The following is a 16317-nucleotide window of genomic DNA, read 5'->3' on the forward strand; positions in this document are numbered from 1 at the left end:
ATTCCTTGTCTTTAACAGAATTATTTTTTAAAGAAAATCTTTTCTGTTTTCAGCCTATTTTAAGTTGATGCTTGAGTCTCCTAAGCAATAAAGTAGGACTGAAGTCTAAGATGCTACTTAACAAAGCTTTTAAAAGTAGGAAGCTTTGGCTCTCTTGAGCTTACAAAAAGTAGTGTGCTCTTGGCTTCAGTCACTGAGTTACCACCTTGTGAAATCTGATGTAATTAACATCTGTTTTTATAGAAAAGAAAACTTTCTATACCTGTGTGACATGTTTATAGAAATTGATATATTTAAGGTCTTTATGGAAGAGTTCTCTGAAGACTTCCAACTAAAGGAGTTAACTAACAGATGCCTGCATGACACGTAAAAAAAAAAAAATTCTGCCAGTAAAACTGTGATGTACACCATGACAGATGTATAACTGTGGTAACATCTAATTATTTAAATGAGAACATACCTCTTACAGTGCATAGACAATAGAAATGCTCGTTTCTGCATAAGAAGCACACAAAACATCTAATTCATGCAGTACATCTTCCTACATTAAAAGGAGGAGTGGAGTACCAGCTGCTTACTTTTCTTATTCCTTCAAAGATGTGTATGCTGACTATGTAAAATGTTTACTTAAATCCTTTCCTGTTTTCATTAAAAGCCAGCCATTCAATCTTTTTGGTCAGCTGAAATACTTCCTGTTTCACTTAAACAATTAAATAAAATCATTTGAGGAAAGAAGTTTGACATCTTAAAAAAATTTAGGACTGAGGATTATAACTTTTTGATTCCCTACAGGACTCAAGATGATACATGTATAATCTCTTCTTAAGACTACTGTCTTTATTTTAGGTGAATCTGTGTCTGTTATTAAGCACACTGACCCTGTGCCTGATCCTCGTGCTGTAAACCAAGACAAGAAGAACATGCTTTTTTCTGTAAGTTATTTGTTCTGAAACTTTCAAAACTCTTACAATACTGAAGCTGATAAACAAATGTGCAGAACTTCAGGACTTCACCTAAAAGCTGTATGACTTCTGTGCTGTATTCTCTATATGCATCTGTATGCATGTCTCCATGTACATCGAACTGGAAGATTTCAAAATTAGAAGTAACTTTTAATAAAAGCTGTCTTCAGGCAAGATGCTTGTTGAAACCAGTTTATATGAGGAAACTGATTTTTGTCCTTCACAAGAAAGTCTTGAAGGGTGGAGCACATGCACTTTTAAAGTACTTCTATACTACTTTTCTAAAGTAATAGTTCTTAAGACTGATAAGAATGCCCACACAAATTGTGATATTGTGTTGCTAAAATTGAGAACTAGCTTTCTGTATAAGAATGAAACATTTTATTCAGATCTGTTTAAAGGAAGCATTGAATGCCTTTCAGATAACAAAAATAACAATTCTCTTTATTGTTGGTATGCTCCTTGTAGAAAATCTTGTCCTTTTCCATGTCAAGTATGTTCACACAGGGAGCCCCAGAGAACACATCTGTTACTCACAGTAAATAGCATTAAGTCTGGCAAAATACAATCCTAATTAAAAAAAAAAAGGAAAAACACACTTAAGATTCCAATTGAAATACATACTGCTTACGCAGCAGCTGTGTTTGACTGTGCTGCTTATAATAGATCAATACTGATTCATTTTGAGCCCATTCTGTGAGCAGAAATTCTACACTTATTCCCTTACAAATACTGGGGCAATGTCATTCTCTTCCTCTTTACCTTTTTCTATATCCTAGCTGAAACACAGTCTGGACTTGTATAAGGGTTTTGGTTTTGGGGGGTTTTGTTTTCTTCATCAAAACCTGTTTATAGATTGACAAGTTTTCTCTTCCCTTTTCTTTATTTACATTAGGGTACTAATATTGCTGCTGGTAAAGCTATGGGAGTGGTTATTGCAACAGGAGTAAACACCGAAATTGGCAAAATTCGTGATGAGATGGTGGCTACCGAACAAGAGAGAACCCCGCTCCAACAGAAGCTGGATGAGTTTGGAGAGCAGCTGTCTAAAGTCATCTCGCTTATCTGCATCGCTGTTTGGATAATAAACATTGGTCATTTCAATGATCCAGTTCATGGTGGCTCCTGGATTCGAGGTGCTATCTATTACTTCAAAATTGCTGTTGCTCTTGCTGTTGCTGCTATTCCTGAGGGTCTGCCTGCTGTCATTACCACCTGCTTGGCTCTTGGAACCCGGAGAATGGCCAAGAAGAACGCTATTGTTAGAAGTCTTCCCTCTGTGGAAACCTTGGGTTGCACCTCAGTTATTTGTTCTGACAAGACTGGTACGCTGACCACGAATCAGATGTCAGTCTGCAGGGTATGTTGAACTAACTTCTTCTGTTTTTCTTTTTCTCTTCAGCCACTCTGTTTGAATAGTCAGCATTGCTTGAATTCTTTTGGTGGCAAGTCTTTTGGTTCTCATATCATCAAAATCTTGCTTTATTTTCCTAAGATAAGCTTCCACTTTTAATTCAGTTTTCCACTGTGTAGTGTTTAAGCCTTTTATCTCTTCCCTTATTTAGTCATGGCCAAAAATAGCTGTACCCACATTTGATGGAAGAGAAAGTTGTTTGCAAGCAGCTTTCCATTGATTTGTCTGTAAGCCATTCAGTCTACTGGTAATTATTTAGTATGATTCCTACCTTTCTGAAACAGGATAATAGTTACACTGTAGAAACAGGATGTGTGCGAGTGTAAAACACTTGCCTCTTTAATTTAGCAAGATGACAACAGTGGAGAAACTTAGCAATGAGAAAAAGGTAGAAGATTTGTTACAGTAACTTGGATAGTCTAAGGTGTTTTCACTACTGAGTGGTTCTACCTTTATTTGGTTATCTTATCTTCAGTAGCTCTTACTGATCTGATGTAGATCACTAGTGTTTTTAATGTGCAATGTTGCATGACTAATCTGGCAACTTGCAAGTGCGGTTGACCCTGTCATCAGCGTTGCCAGGGTCATCTTCAATGTATGGCATATTTTTAGGTAAGCATAAGTTATGTGCCCCTCTTCCCTTCCCCCAGTATTCTTTCTAGTGTTGATTAATTTGGGACTTCTATAGCTAGTTACTTAATGTTTGTTCAGTTGCCAGTTCTCTGTGCTTCCCATATACTTGATATTCTGTGTAGGAATTTTATGGAGAAAACAAGTTCTTCTGTCTAATAATTGTAGATGTTCAGTGGCGTAGGAGCTCTATGACATCAAATGTTCAGAGTCATTACACTGGGTTAGAATTCCAAATGTGTAACTGTTGAGCACTGCACACCAGTGGCAAAAGTTTGTAAGCCTTAAGCACTTTATTCTCATGTGATTGATGGCTTTTTCTTTCTAACTGGTGGTTGACTCGTTCTACTTCCTTAGGTATTGTAGTATTTATACCTAAGAGACACAAAGCAGCTGCTCATCAGTATTCCAGAGGAGGTTACTTGCAGTAGAGTTGCATAACTGCCCTAGTCTTTGCAGGGATTTTTCATCATGCAGATGCAAAAAGCAGAAGGCTTCCTGGTTAACTCATCATTTAAGTTGTGTTTATTTAAAAGCTCAAAATGCTCTACTCCTTATATTTAGAGGGCTAAATGTTTTATATCTTGTGCAGTACAGCTTCCTTGGTTCCTTGTTAACCTCTGACAGCTACAGAATAACCTTAATTGCAAGATTTTGCAAAATGTAGCAAAATCCTAATACCTGTAAACAATATGCTTATTCTTGGTTTTACTCTGAGAGATTGCTTAGCTTTCTAAGAAGACTGGTTTACAACAGTAATTCCACTTGGAGTTTTAGTTCTCGTGTTAAGTAGTAACTCCCAAGTGTCCAAAGGAACCCTATACTGAAATGTTTCAGTCAGAAATGATACTGCTTTAGGAGGAGACTTGAAGGATTGTTTTAATGTCTTCCTGTGCTATCTCCCTCTGAGAATGAACTTACTCTGCTTTGTGGGCTTTTAATTTATCAGCTTGTCTAGCTTTTTGATTTTTAAAATCACTCTGAGGATTATAGGGTCTCCAGACATTGATGCAGATCAGTTACAGAACACCTAATTATTAGGCTGTATTTTGTGAAGATGCTTGCCTAAAACATAAGGCAGCACAATGAGGGGAAAGTAGGACATTGCTAAAATGTGGTATGGCAAAATGGCTTATACTAACTAATGGGTAAGAAGTTCCATTAAGATATACTATCAATTGGTGAGAAATTATTTGCTTCTCTACTACCACTTTAGCAAGTCACAGTAAGAGTATGACAGCTTCAGGCACTATGGGGTTTTTTATCTCTGTCTTCACAGATGTGGTTCTGCCTGCAGCTCTCCTAGAAAGGAAACAGAAACAAAGGAAAGACAGATGCAGGTGTCTTATGGGGTACAACTGCATCCTTCAAATTGATGTCTTTATTTGCAAATAACATTTCAGCCTGTGCTAGAAGGGAACTTGAGCTGTCTGAATGTTTTCAAGCTACCCAGTGCTACTGGATGGCAAAGTGACTTATAGCTAGAAAACGAGGACAGGAAGCAGTTTCACTTAGTGGCTGGTATTAAGGGAAACTGGCTATAGTCTGACTCTTGCCTAAAACCTCACCTCTTAGATCTAGAAGCTTCTTCTGTTTGTGGATGCTTTTGTTTTTACTTTGGCAAGAATTGTCAGTTTCCAAGCTGCCCTATGCTGCTTTTGATTGGAACTGCTGTTTCAAACTTGTACATGAGAATTAATTTACAATTCTGAAGCCTGGGAAGATCTTGGGTATAGTCAGGATTGTCAAGTGGATGTCTGAGTGGTCTTCACAGATGAAGTTAAGCATACATAGTTTATGTGTTTTTCAACTCTGATGTAGTTGTGGCACAATTTAGTTTTCAAATGAGATCTGTTAAGCAGAAGTGCTTTTTTCTGTACTTCTAGCTTCAGTATAGGGAGCTGTTCAAACATATACGGGATCAAAGTGCAGAGCATTGTATCTGGTTTTGCCTAGTTTGTTTATTCAACCTGAACTTGCCTCTTGTACCTGCTTGCTTCAGGCCTGTTTAAATCTTTTGCATTAATTATTGTTCAAAGATAGTAACGCTTCTAACTCTAATTTCAGATGTTTGTCCTGGACAGAGTAGAAGGAGATAGCTGTTCTCTGAATGAATTTACTGTAACTGGTTCAACCTATGCTCCCATGGGAGAAGTGTAAGTGTTCTGTTGAAGTTAAATATTTGTCTGTTTATGCATTGATTATTACTTTAGGTTTGAAAAGTGATGCATGTAATAATATTCAACAGTGGTTGTTAATAAATGAAAGCTCAGCCAGTGAGAATGCACACTGAAGGACTGGGGGGGGAAGTAATTAACAGTAAAAGGAAGTTAAATTCTAGAAAAGTAAACCTTCATGAAACTTAATATAGTATCCAATATTGCAATGTTCCTTTTGATAATCAAAAAATAAATTAGGGGTAAGTTGAGAGGATTTATTTAACTGAAATCTTGCTGGACTGAGATTAGCTATCCCAGTGCTTCAAACTGAGGTTTACTTTTTTATTTGAAACAAACTGCATAAATCTGCACAGGTAAGCCTCTGTTCATCTGTGAACACAATGTTTCCAACTCCCCTGCCTCAGAGAGGTTAGGAGGTTTTTTTTCTAAAGCATTTTATGAATGTGTTGGAGTTAATTCTTAAATTCTTATACTGTAAATTCCTGTCCCCTGTCCTCAGTAGTTTATTGGACTCGGTGCATCTACTTGAACAGATGTGTGTTTTGTCTCAGCCTTTGGTATTTGAGCTGGTGTTAAACCCACTCCCTTAGGAAAGGAATTACACGTTTGGTTTACTTTATCAGTTGTGAGTCTCTTCTAGTAGGATAGGTGGTTCATCCTGACAACTTCAGGAATTTTTAGGGCTCTGCTTCTAGGAGAGCTGCTTCTTACTGGATTGTTACAGCTCCTTTTACTTGGCCAGCCTTTCAGGTGTTTTTAATCTTACTGCTTCAGTATTACTTGCAGAAAAGAATTCTACTATGTATAAAGTAGAATTGAGATTCAATTATTGTAAACATTTCAGCCTTGTGGAGTTTCACATGCATGCCTCTGACTCCATGCAGTCTTCACCGATCTCAGTAGTAATTATCTCTGTTTAATTTTCATACCAGTCAAGACCATGGTGTTCTCAGCAGCTTGAAGTCTTAATTCCCCAGTTCTCTTTCGTTTCAAAGCTAACTGTTGTCAAAAGCTTACGCTTTTGTTTCAGGAGATGGCATTTACTTTAGGCAAGGTGACATTCTAGATCTTGTAAAGCATCCAGCTGTTATGGTTTAGCTGGTCCCGCAAGAGCTCTAGATAAACAAAATAATAAAATATAGTGTGGTGACAGATGTCAAGTATAATAAGACAGTCATCAATGTATGTTAATGTTCTGGTTTTACTTGCTGAAATTGGGGAAATGTGAACAAGCATGTTAATCGCACTGCATTCACGTACTTAAAGAACTTTCTGTGAAAGGGAAATTACCACAGAAAGGCTGTTATTGGAGCATAAGGAAACAAATAGCTAAATTCTCAAACCTTGAGGGCTGATTTAGTTCTGCTTTTTAAATCAGTGGCTTTGTAAGGATTTTAAGTAAGGTGACTGACTTCACCTTGGATTGCAGACTGTCGCTGAAAACAGTTTTATGGGGTCCTCAGGAGGCAATCTAGTCCATTGCACTACCCAAAGCAGGACCTGCTCTAGATATGAACCATTCCTGACAGATGTTTCTTTGTTGTACTTAACTTTGGATGCTGTTGTCTTCCACAGCTGTATAGGCAGACTACTGTATTTCATAACCATTAAGCATTTTTGCAATAAATCAAGAATTTTTCACTTACTCTTAAATCATTTGATACATAACTTTCCTTAAGATGCATTCAGAATATAAAATTACAAATATTTCTTACTGAAAAACTAAAATGTCATACTGACTGATTTCCCAGGGATGTTAAGAGATTGTTGAACAGTTTAGAGTAGTTTTGTCAGGTCTCAGCACATGCAGTGCGCATGCTTACTTGCAAACTGAGAGCATAATACTTAACAATAATTAAGTACTGCAGCAAAAGCTAGCAGATTGCATTTGACCTTCAGATGAGTTCATCTTTAGCTAATTGGAAAGCCTGAAGTTTCAAGAAAAAAAAACCAAACACTTTATCCAGAACTGACCCCAGCAACTTAGACTCCATGTGCACTTGCCATTCTTCAGAAATTGTTAAGGAGCACACAGACAAGAGGGAAAAAACCCAACCAAACAAACAGAACAAACCTGGTATAACAAGTTGTGGATATTCAAATATGCTAGTTTCCTTCAGGTTCAGAACAGGTGATAACAGGAAGCATTAGCTGTGATAGATGAGGTGACAAACTGAGAGCTGCTGGGATGTTTAAGGAGTTGAGAGTTTAAAGCCACTGCTTATGGCTGTAGAATTATATGCAAAACAAAACTTTAAAAGCATACTTGTTTTCTTAAGATGCATTTTGTTCACATGCTGTGTTACACAACACTGGAATTTGTTTGCGGTACTACAAGAGACTGAACAAAAGCTTACATAATCAGACATGTCATAGTCTATGTTACGAATTCTTACAGAGTAGTGATCCATGTCTTTCTACCACCAGATCTTTTTTTCCCTCCTTGAGAGCTTTAATGAAAGATGTTGTATATGAGTTGTGTTGCTAATTTTGATGGGGGGGCAATAACAGTATTGAACACTGTCTTGCTTCTTTTATGCTTACTCTAGAAGTATGCTAATGTTCCAGAAAATGAATTCATTTATTATCTATTTCCAAATGTGAAAGCAAAGAAGGTGCTTCTTTTTTGTGATATCTAAATGGTGCATTACTTGAGGAAAATGTACCTTCCTTCTTTCTAGAGACTTCAAATATTCATCATTAAGTGTATAAGACTACTAGAAAAAAGTGTTTCTTTTTCTAGTGGAATTCGTATTGTGAAATGACTTAGCTTTTCATTGGTTTAGGAGGTTCACATATGGTACAGATTAAATTTTAAGAAATTAAGGAAGCCAAATCTGCTTTTATGCTTGACCAGTGCATGTATTTCATGCATGGCAGTAAATTTGCAGAATGTGCAGTAAGGTTAAGGAAGCTAAACTCCTAAGGTATCCAACAACATGCCTTTCCTACTTGGAACTCCCCTCCAAGTCCTGCACGTACTCTAATACTGCTTTCGTATGCCTCTTCACTAAGCTCTTCACTTCTCTTCTACATTGCTATGTGACTGGCACTGGAGGAAATAAGGTTTTGTAATTCAGGTAGTGATTTCATTGACAATCATGTCATTCTGTTCATGACTCTGATCTAAATTTCAGAACTGACCTTTATCAAACCTGCTCTTCTCAACAATTTCTGGTTCTGTAGTTCCAAGTCCATAGCTAACAAGCATTGTACTATATGGAAATACAGTAAAGGGATTAAAGAAGGTGAAAAGGTGAGATGCTAATACTAAATAACTAACTTAAATCTCCCCCTTTTCTTTCTTTGGAAAGGCATAAAGATGACAAACTTATTAAATGTAGCCAGTATGATGGCCTTGTGGAACTTGCAACGATCTGCGCGCTCTGTAATGATTCCTCTTTGGATTACAATGAAGTAAGTACATATCCTAGAACAGAGGAGAGTGTGAGAATGAGGATGTTTGTTCTGATCTGTCTATGGTAATTCCTTTCAGTGGTAAATCCCCTTCTAAGTCAAGGTGCAAGAGTATTTAGGTCCTCTTAAGTATTAATTCTGGGAGTGACTTGTTTGTTGAACACTGAGAAAACTAAAGCCAAGCAGCAAGTGTAATCTGAAACTTGGAGATCTCCTGCTGTGTAGCATGCACTGCTACTTTCTTGCCTTGCCTCCCCTTGCCTTCTTAAGGTTGCTGCATCTCATAATGACTTAAATGGTTGATGATATGATAAAGTGCTGACATCCTTCTCTGCCCTGCAAAGCTGCTTTTTAAAAATAGGTTTGCTTGTTTTGTAAGCCATAGTAAGTCTTGTGTTTTTGTTTGCTTTGTGTTAACTAAAGGCTAAGGGAGTATATGAAAAAGTTGGTGAAGCCACAGAAACGGCACTTACCTGTCTGGTTGAAAAGATGAATGTATTTGACACAGACTTGAAAGGACTTTCTAGAATTGAACGTGCAAATGCTTGCAACTCGGTCAGTACTCTTTTATCTGGAATTCATTGGGGAGTGAGTTTTGTAGTATGTATTATTTAAATGCGTTTTTGTACTATTGTTTTTTTAAAAGGTGATAAAACAACTCATGAAGAAAGAATTCACTCTGGAATTCTCAAGAGACAGGAAGTCTATGTCTGTCTATTGTACACCAAACAAACCAAGCCGCACATCCATGAGTAAGATGTTTGTTAAGGTCAGTTCCTCCCTTGAGAAAGTGTAGCTGTGGAACAGCTGTAAAGGTAGCACAACAGGAAAAAACTATGGCTCAACTAACTGCAGCTTGAAGTTGAAGGAAGGACTTTGTAATTTGATCAAATGCTGTAATGGAAAGGGTTTTATTAAGCTAAACTATGTTTGGGGGTTTTTTTTTTGCCTCTGCAGGGTGCTCCTGAAGGTGTAATTGACAGATGTACACATGTCCGTGTTGGAAATGCTAAAATACCATTAACCTCAGGAATTAAACAGAAAATAATGTCTGTCATTAGAGAATGGGGAACTGGTAGAGATACATTACGCTGCTTGGCTTTGGCAACCCACGACAATCCACCCAGAAAAGAGGAAATGAATCTTGAGGACTCCTCAAATTTCATTAACTATGAGGTAAGTTTAGTAAAATATCCTTTTAATACTTCTTTCTCTCCCAAACTGGAGAATGGTGACTCCTTATGTTTGATTATTTCTTGAGGAAGTTATGTCTGAGAACTTGTTCTTCCTGGGTGTTTTTGATGTCAGATGCCATAGTTAGCCATGTGTGTGGAGGGAATGTTCAGTTTAAGAAGAGACTGTTTGTGTCTTTGAAGAAACTGTGTTCTTGATGGCTGGTATAGATGCTGCTGCTTGGCTAAAAGTATACGAAGAAACCAGTTACAGCTAGCTGCGAATTGTATTATTTTACATAAGTACTTAAGGTCCTCAGGATCATAACACCTTAAACTGTTCTCAGACACTGACTCTGAAAAATATTCCAAAAATTGCATTGTGGTTTCAGCTTCAATGATTTTCAGTTTGAAATTGCTCAACTGCAAGACCTCTTTGGGGATTTTGTGATGAAACATACCTGTCATTCTGTGCTCTAAGACTCAAGTTCACTTCCCTGCCTCCATGCTGTCAGCTGCAAAAGCTCAGTCCATGATTATCATCTTAGCTACTCTGTAATTTTCCAATGAAATCTGTATCTGGGATTTAGGGGGGGGGGGGAATGACAACAGTTGTATGAGAGTTTTTGGCTTGTGCTCAGTGCTTCTGGCACTGATTACAAAAACGACAGACTTGACTGCTTGCAGGTTGAATTTGCAAGGCTGACAACCAGAGCACATTTTAACTAATAAAACGAGTGCCTTTGTAGCAAGATATGTTTGGAAAGGTAGGGTCCCATTTCAGAGTGTGGTCATGCTTTGGGAATTAACTGTGTCCTCCCATATGCTCATCATGTAGAGGGTACCATGTAGCGTTGTGATTCCAAAAGCATTAAATTCTTACTTACCTCCTCTTACTTGCTAATGTGCATGTAGATTTGTGACTTCTCAGTTCTTCTCCAGCTGTCTGAATTCAGTGTCAGAGCTAAAGTTCTGTGGAGACTTAGTATGGTGAAACAGATAACCTCTTTGAAGTAACCCTTTCAGGGGAAAAAAAAAACTTGACAGAAGAGCAAGTTATATTGTTAATAATACACTGGGTTTGACCAAATGGTGGGATGACATAGGCCTCTGTCTTAATTGCTCAATGTAGAACCACGTAATATTGTGGACAAGGAGTAAAAACAAATGTCACTGCGCTGAGAGAGATTTAGCATGCAAGCAGAATGATTGTTTCACTAATGTCAGATGAGAAATCTATAGGATCTTGCACTAAAACTTGGTGCTGTCTTGTTTCAGACCAACTTGACCTTTGTTGGCTGTGTGGGTATGCTGGATCCCCCAAGAATTGAAGTAGCGTCATCTATAAAGCTGTGCAAACAAGCTGGTATTAGAGTTATTATGATTACTGGTGATAATAAAGGTACAGCAGTAGCTATTTGCCGTCGCATCGGTATCTTTGTGGAAGATGAAGATGTTTCTACAAAAGCCTTTACTGGTCGTGAATTTGATGAACTCTCGCTTGCTGCCCAAAGAGATGCTTGCCACCATGCCCGTTGCTTTGCTCGTGTAGAGCCTTCCCACAAATCTAAAATTGTTGAGTTTCTGCAGTCTTTTGATGAGATTACAGCTATGGTAAGTAATTGAACTTTTACTAGGTTTGAAAGGCGCACGCTGTGTTTAAACCCCAATGATGCCTTTTCAGACTAATACCTTGTTCTGGAAAACACCTGCTTCCACATTTCCCTGAACTCAAAGCCTCAGAATAGTTCTGCATTTAAGTGATTTTTAAAGATCCAAAACCACACCCAGTGCAAAATTCCTTTCTGATCCTATATTTAAGTACCCGCTTTTGTTTGGTTGGTTGGTTGGTTTGGGTTTTGTTTGTTTGTTTTTTACTTTAAATTCTTGTTTTAGACTGGTGATGGTGTCAATGATGCCCCTGCATTGAAGAAAGCAGAAATTGGAATTGCTATGGGTTCTGGTACTGCAGTGGCTAAAACTGCTTCTGAAATGGTTTTAGCAGATGACAATTTCTCAACTATTGTAGCTGCTGTGGAAGAAGGACGTGCAATTTATAACAACATGAAACAGTTCATCCGTTACTTGATCTCCTCCAATGTTGGAGAAGTTGTTTGGTAGGTTTAAAATGTTTGTTTCTTTGAACTAGCATAGTAATGATGAGTCTTCTGTTATTCATTTAATTCCAGTATTTCTCACTAAAACTAGAGAAACAGGTTCTCTAGGTAATTGATCATTGTGATTGTGCGGAAGTCTGCACACTTCTAGCCTAGTCTTTACTGGAGAATTTTAGCATACCACAAAAGATTCACATTGCATTGCATATAATGTTCTAGCTCAGTAGGTGGCTAAATGCTTTACAGTTACTTCTGATCGGAATAATTCTCTAGAATAGGAAAATAAAAACCTTAATCAAATATTACAAGATCTGGTATTTCAGATAACTTAGTCACATATATAACTGAGATGTTCGTTTAATGTCAAGTTACAGAAGAATGTGTCTTATGTGTCTTTGGAAGGAATGGTGACCCAAGGCCACAGAATGCATTTCTGGTAACAGAATGTAAATATTGATCTCCTAACAGTTACTTATATCAAAGCATACTTTCTCCCAGAGTGGAATGTAATGCAGTAATTGTCTTCCCTTGTTTCTTGTAAACTTTAAAGCTGTCCTTCATATGGCTCTTGCTGCAGACCCTGTTTCTGTTCTGTTTATTCACACAGGCTTGGAGCCATGAAGGTTACATGCTCATTAAATTTTTGCAGGGACTAGTAGTAATCTAGCTAAATGAAGCTTAGTCATTTGAGCTAAAATGCTATTATGTCTGCAAAAGCTCTAGTGTCTTCTAGAAAGTGGCTTACAAGCCTTTATGCACATATGTATGTATTTACCTATACAGACAAGTAGAGCAGGGAAAAAAACAAGGCTAAAGCAGAAACTGTTAAATTCCCAAAGTTGCCAGAAGAAGATAATGCTTCAAAACTTATATGCTAGTGGTTAGAAGTGTTTGCTCTTGTGTATGTTTTCAGTTTTCTGAATGTGAATATTTAGCTTGCGATATTAAATGGATAACTCTGTATGAGAGAACAGAAGTGATGCTACAGGCTTAGGCTTAAGCGTTAAAAGGACTCATTTACATGCACAAGAATAAGCTTATAATTGGTGGGTTTTTTTATAGTATCTTCTTGACTGCTGCCCTGGGTTTTCCTGAAGCTCTAATTCCTGTCCAGCTGTTATGGGTAAACCTTGTGACGGATGGTCTCCCTGCTACTGCTCTGGGATTTAATCCTCCTGATCTTGATATCATGAATAAGCCACCACGCAACCCTAAAGAGCCACTGATCAGTGGATGGCTCTTCTTCCGTTACCTAGCTATTGGATGTAAGTAGTAATAGCTTTTTGGTTTTTTTAAGTAAACTTAGGCAGGTATTTTTTTATTTTTTGAGATCCACTTGAAAGCAGTTTGTCTAATCTCCTTGTATGCTGAAATCTTGAAAGCTAGCAATAGATATTCTGCGGAACTGGTATTCTTCCTTTGTTTTGTTTTGAGATTCACACTTTTGCTTGGCATGTTTGCAGACAGTGCCGTGATAGGAACAGTAAAGTTATGATTTATTTTGGGGTTTTTTCCATTGGTAGCAACTGAAGCATCAAAAGCCCTAGTTGTATAACATCAGTGTGACATTCACCACTTCATCAGAATCTTTTGATTTTTGACAACTAGGAAACCCTTAGAAATTTTATAACTGCCGTAGTGGATTAGACCTTCAAAATTGTCTGATGGTGGATGGTGTTACAGTCCTCAAAAGAGAGAAGGCCTTCAGGAGTAGATGAACTTAGGGCTGAGTCTGACCTCTGTTCTCAAGAAGCCACCTACTTGCCTTTTACCATTTGCCTCATTCCAGCCTGAAATACTTTTTAGCTCAAAGCATTGAGACAGCAGACTTCAGCTTGTCCATGCAATAACTGTCAGCCTTAGGAAGATGAGCATGTTGTGGGATTGGGAGTGAAGAGCCAAGACCAGCCATTAGTGAATGCGCACCTGCATTAGCTGTTGAGGTTGTATGTAGAACTACTTCTAAATCTGAAAATGGCTACTGTCATGTATCTAACCTAGCATTTTTGTGCTTAAGTAGAACAACACAATAGGTTTGCTGGCCTGGCTATAATTGGGGAAAATAAAGGAGTATCAATTTATTAAATCAATGAACATAGATTTAAACCTTAAATATAGCTATAGTACTGTAAAGCTAGAATAAGTATCTATGTGGGTACTTACTGTACACTGTCTTCATGCCTGAAATTGTCATCTTAATTGTCCTAACCGACTTCGTAGATCTTGAAGTGAGTAAACCTCAGTATTAGTTAATGTAAGTACAGACACATTGGGTTCTGGGAGGAAAAAAGAGAAATTGCAGGTTGATTACTCCAAGTGATACCCTTGTTTACCTTAAATTCTAGCTGTCAGCTTCCATAAGCAGATAACAGAATCTGTCCAACAGTACAGTATTTAATGGTTATTTAAGTTACAACTGGTGGAGCAGATTTATTGCATAGGAGATAGATTAATTACAATATTTTTTTACACTACTGAAAGTTTTGAGGTAGAAGTTCAAGTGTGGCAAGTGAGATCTTGCATGCAGTTCACAACACTGAAAAAAGCACTTTGTTTTCTTTAAGGTTATGTTGGCGCTGCCACAGTGGGTGCTGCTGCATGGTGGTTTATTGCTGCTGATGGTGGTCCAAGAGTTACCTTTTATCAGCTGGTATTTGCTCAGTTTAATATCTTTGGGGGGAGAGGGGAGGTACATGCTTCTTTCATAGTTACTTAACTGTAGAAAAACAGTAGGTTACAGAAATTTATACAATGAGATGTTTTCAGACTTATTACTGTAAAACTTCATCATACTTAGTCTTAATAATAAAGCTCAAAGGTGGAATACCTGAGCTTCTAAACAGTTTGAAGGACTAATTGTTGTCTTGTAAGTAAAAGACTAATGGGAATTTTTCTAAAGCTGGCAGAAGTTTAAAACCAGTGCTTTTTGGAGTCATATTAGAAAGTTTTGGTTTTGTAATACTTGCTGCTTATTTCATAATTGCCTGTTTTACACTGTAAAAGTTAACAAGCTGTGAAAACTGAGTTCACGTTGTTCTGTTCTAGAGCCATTTTCTGCAGTGCAAAGAGGACAATCCAGATTTCTCTGGTGTTGACTGTGTGGTTTTTGAGTCTCCATATCCAATGACAATGGCTCTTTCTGTACTTGTCACCATAGAGATGTGCAATGCTCTCAACAGGTTTGTATATCCAAATAGGAAAGCAAAGCTGCTGCTAGCTTATCCAAAATCCTACTTTTTGTGCAATTTGATTCTTAGTGTATGGACAGCTCAACTAATGAAGAATGAGTCATACTTCCTTTCTGAATCCTGGTAGTGCAAACAAAATTACTCTCTTAGATAACATTTGAGATCTGTTATCATAAGGTATATTTTTAAGTCTGCCAATTCACTCTGGTATTGTACTAAGCATGAGCAACTGAAATATTTTCCATTATTTCTAATCTAAGCTTAATCAATCAGATTATCCCTCCTATGTTGGTATAAAGTGATACCAAGGAGAACTAAAATAAGAATGCTGAAGATACGGAAAATAGTTTTTCTTGCCCTAAGGGAGTGTGGGTTTAGCCAATTAATATTAGATTATAAATGGAAACCACTAAATAGCACAATGTCAAGGGTATTTTTCTTCAAATAGCTTAGAGGTCAGTTAATTTAAAAACAAATAAACTTTAAATACAAGCGTACTGCAGTAGTCCTACATAGTAAGATACTGCTCTACATCTGATGTTCTGGATCTCAGCCTCTTCTGCAGCATAGCCTAAATGCAGCTTGAATCGGAAGAGCAGAATTAAAGAACAAGCATTAAGAAGCTGCAAGTACTTGACCCTCTGTATATCCAGTCTTTAAGTGAACTTCAGAATTGGATGCACTAGGTCCCCCGGCATACAGTAGACTGGGAAGGATTCTGTCTTATGCTGCCATGCCCATCTTTGCCTTACTCCTCCCACGGACAGGATGTCAAGGTCTTAGTGAAAAAGGTAGACTAGATCAACAACAAGCAGAACACACAAAAGCTTTCAAAAAATAAATGTGAGGCTGAACTGTGACTGCTTTGCTAAGCAGACTTCCATGGTAGTTTAAAGTTGCAACACAGATGCCAAGATATGGTTTATCTATTTCTTTCCTTAATGACTGGGATAATTGTGACTTGGCATGCTGTTTTTCTTTCCAGCTAGTTTTCTGATGTACTGAATTTTCTGTTGATGTCTTATGTACACATGTGTACCATGTTTCTGTTGCAGTCTATCAGAAAATCAGTCCTTGATGAGGATGCCCCCATGGGAAAATATCTGGCTGGTGGGCGCTATTTGCTTGTCCATGTCACTCCACTTCCTTATCCTTTATGTGGAACCGCTGCCAGTAAGTCCGTGTATCTTGTACCCATCCCTGAACTTGGGAGATAGAGCAAAAACTTGTCTGGAGC

At 37.7% G+C, this 16317-nt stretch overlaps 1 protein-coding gene across 3 annotated transcripts in view; it reads left to right on the top strand.

The window, feature by feature from the left end:
- ATP2A2 (ATPase, Ca++ transporting, cardiac muscle, slow twitch 2) overlaps positions 1 to 16317 on the top strand; it is a 47800-nt gene that overhangs the window by 24698 nt on the left and 6785 nt on the right. For all 3 annotated transcript variants that reach the window (XR_775302.1, XM_010582197.1, XM_010582198.1), the window contains exons 7-19: positions 847 to 932; positions 1858 to 2322; positions 5074 to 5162; positions 8501 to 8603; positions 9027 to 9158; positions 9250 to 9372; positions 9561 to 9779; positions 11054 to 11389; positions 11672 to 11892; positions 12955 to 13157; positions 14457 to 14542; positions 14938 to 15071; positions 16136 to 16253. Coding sequence is in view for 2 of the 3 variants with exons in the window: in XM_010582197.1 (XP_010580499.1) it covers positions 847 to 932; positions 1858 to 2322; positions 5074 to 5162; positions 8501 to 8603; positions 9027 to 9158; positions 9250 to 9372; positions 9561 to 9779; positions 11054 to 11389; positions 11672 to 11892; positions 12955 to 13157; positions 14457 to 14542; positions 14938 to 15071; positions 16136 to 16253 (2315 nt within the window). In the remaining variant the exon portion in view is untranslated. The remainder of the gene's footprint in view (positions 1 to 846; positions 933 to 1857; positions 2323 to 5073; positions 5163 to 8500; positions 8604 to 9026; positions 9159 to 9249; positions 9373 to 9560; positions 9780 to 11053; positions 11390 to 11671; positions 11893 to 12954; positions 13158 to 14456; positions 14543 to 14937; positions 15072 to 16135; positions 16254 to 16317) is intronic.

Source organism: Haliaeetus leucocephalus, unplaced genomic scaffold, assembly GCF_000737465.1.
Source record: "Haliaeetus leucocephalus isolate CR32 unplaced genomic scaffold, Haliaeetus_leucocephalus-4.0 Scaffold840, whole genome shotgun sequence".
Lineage (NCBI taxonomy): Eukaryota > Metazoa > Chordata > Aves > Accipitriformes > Accipitridae > Haliaeetus > Haliaeetus leucocephalus.